This window comes from Gavialis gangeticus, unplaced genomic scaffold, assembly GCF_001723915.1.
Source record: "Gavialis gangeticus isolate Ggan-Ray unplaced genomic scaffold, GavGan_comp1, whole genome shotgun sequence".
Lineage (NCBI taxonomy): Eukaryota > Metazoa > Chordata > Crocodylia > Gavialidae > Gavialis > Gavialis gangeticus.
The window spans coordinates 16,275,709-16,278,453 of record NW_017729000.1 but is presented as its reverse complement, the minus strand read 5'-3'; the positions used below and the strand labels follow the sequence as shown (position 1 = coordinate 16,278,453).

The 2,745-nt window shown below is 37.4% G+C and overlaps 1 protein-coding gene across 1 annotated transcript in view; it reads right to left on the bottom strand.

Moving 5' to 3' along the window:
* Positions 1-1,244: 1,244 nt before the first annotated feature.
* HSPA4 (heat shock protein family A (Hsp70) member 4) overlaps positions 1,245-2,745 on the bottom strand; it is a 36,844-nt gene continuing 35,343 nt past the window's right edge. The window contains exons 18-19 of the mRNA XM_019506350.1: positions 2,202-2,363; positions 1,245-1,914 (exon numbers count right to left, since the gene is read on the bottom strand). Of these exons, the coding sequence (XP_019361895.1) occupies positions 1,708-1,914; positions 2,202-2,363 (369 nt within the window). The 3' untranslated portion in view covers positions 1,245-1,707. The remainder of the gene's footprint in view (positions 1,915-2,201; positions 2,364-2,745) is intronic.

The window sequence follows — 2,745 nt, the reverse complement described above, 5'->3', positions numbered from 1 at the left end:
TAATCTCACTGAAAGATGCTATGGAAGAAATAACAGAACTGGCAGATAGCTACCGCTGTTACAGAAGTGACTGAAGCAGAATGGCGAGACTGGGTCAGAAGTGTGCATTTAGAGCAGGGCATAAACGTTTCACAAACATTCTTGGTACTTGTTGGATAGCAGCTGCAAAGAGAGTTTAAGTATGGAGAAGGGTGCTGTAAATACCAAGTGTGTCCAGGTAGTTGTTTCTAACTTATAATGCAATAGCTTTCACACAGCAAAACTGGTATAGGAAGTAGTATTGTTTAAGAGAGAAAGTTACCCATTTACTTTGAGTTAAATGATGTTTGTTATAGGATGCCCCTATAAAAGTGATGCAAGTCAATCATGATAGAAGCACTTTTTCCAGAAGGACAAAACCATAATGCTTGTCCTTAAAAATGCTTCTAGAAAGAACAGAAGTGGAATGTACTCAGCTCACACACCAACTCCATGTTACTTCAAACATGACCACTACAGTAAGTTGAACAGAGGCTATTTTTCCTTACCAGTTAGTCCCAGATACAAAGCTACAGCTGTTTCCTTGATGGTAAAACAAGTTTTAAAAGGTTCATTCAGTAAAATGCAGTGCATTTATTTCTTGCAATATCTATATGGGAGTTTTAACTTTCAAACTGAACACATACAAATGTGTACAGCTTTGACAATTATTGATACTAGAAACAAGGAAGTCATTGTGTAGAGTTCATAGGGAGAAAAAAGAATAAATTTATCGTTTTTGTTGGAAGTCAATGAAGCCAAGCATTTTAAATTAAAGGCCTTATGAAAGTAGCATAATCCCTTAAGAAAAAAAGAGGTTAGCAACTAGTCAGAATCATCCATCAATGTATGCAGCCAGAGTCTAAGTTCTCATTCTCTCTACAAGCAATGAATGTAACTACACACAAGTTTCCATTTTATCTAGATAATTGGTGAGAATTTACTATTATATACACACTTGCATATGTAACAGCAGGTTGGCTGGAAACTGCTACTTAATCTCACAGATGTGATTTTTGGTTCACTCAACCCAGACTGCAGTGTTGGCATCAGCTGGAAAAGAAATGCAGTTTCTGAGGAATGCATTGCCACTGGTATACAGAATACCCTCACCATTGGCTTCATTTATCTTACATATTTGTCAAATGCATACAGACATGAAGCAAGGGGAACCCACACGGGAAACATCACCGTTGTGTTAATGAGAAACAAGGACCAAATTCAAGTATTATTTCAGTTTGTTTATATTCCTCCACACTCTAGGAGAGCTAAAAATCCTACTGCCATTTCTTTGCAGTCTTCAACATATTAATGGACACTTACAACATTTGTTCCTGTTATCCACAATAGAAATTTAGTGGTAAGTCAAAGGCTTAGTTTTCTCCGTCTCTCTGCTTTAAAAACAAGACTGACTCATCAGCATGAACATGATAGAGGGCCTGCTAATGGCTGTTTCATTAAGTCTAGTAATGAATTACCAGGTATTTCTAAATACAATCATTATGGCAAGATACAACTTGACTGAGCAGCTAACTAACTAAGCATTCTGACTTGACACATTGATCAACCCTCTCCAAAAGTTACTACAAGAAAGCTGAAGTATTCACTTGCTCCAATTTGTATTCAGAACAGACGAAGTTGACAACTTAAAGCTTTATTGTAGTTTGTAATATAAACAAGTGCTGAAATTCAGTCAATGTCCATTTCAGGAAGTTTCTTTTCTGTAGGTGTTGGGGCAGCTGCATTGGTGGTCTGTTCAGTAGCCTGGGACCCATTGTTGGCGTCTCCCTGGCCTTCTACTGGTCCATTCTGTTCAGCCGGTTTTTGCTCCTCTTTTGGGGGTTCAACCTTGGGTTTTGGTTTTGTGACTATAGGATTGCAGAAACTTATCAATTCCTATAACAGAAAGAAAAATAAGGTATCAAAGCTCATACCAACAATTATACCTTAGCTCACTGCTCAAACTAAACTAACTATACAAGTTGGATACCAATAAATTGAAGGTAGGTTATGTAGGTTGTTTTGTTTTAAAATGGTACTGTTCATCTACTGAGAATTTTCTAGTTGCAGAAAGATTTCATCCTTAAAAGCACTAAAGGCTAAAAGGTAAAGAAACACTGGTAACCAAGACAAAATCTTCACAACAATTTATTTCTTCCTTTACTGCAATGTCATTTACTCACTTTCGTTTTAGCTTGGATGTCTTTAGCCTTTATAACTGGGTCTAAAGTAAGACTTCTCTTGTTCTGAAGATTGAGCTTGTTGTTCATCCATTCCATGGCTTCATTTGCATTCTTTTCTACTTTTGCTATATCTTCTACATCTAAATGGTCATATTGTTCATCCTAAAGAAAAAAAGATTACAATACATTTTACAGCAACCCTATTTAACTATTTGGGCTAGTAATTTGTTTGTTCTTCATCTAAATATTATCCCTCCGCTGCACTGTTTGCCAGTTGGAATTTGCCTTAATGTTCACACACTAACCTATGCAGCTCGCTGTACGTTTATCAATATGGTCAAATTGAAAAACTGAAAGGTGCTTTCTCTTCAAATGGAAGAACAGGCATCCAGAACCCTGCCTCCCCCCAAACAAGCACTCTCCTCAAGAATACCAGCATTTATCCCAGCATTCTGGTTGTCTTCATGAGAAACCCAGGTGAAGTTAATTCCTGCCACCACTCCCCAGCCAAAAGGGTGCAGGTTTGTTAGCTATTTCCACTTCA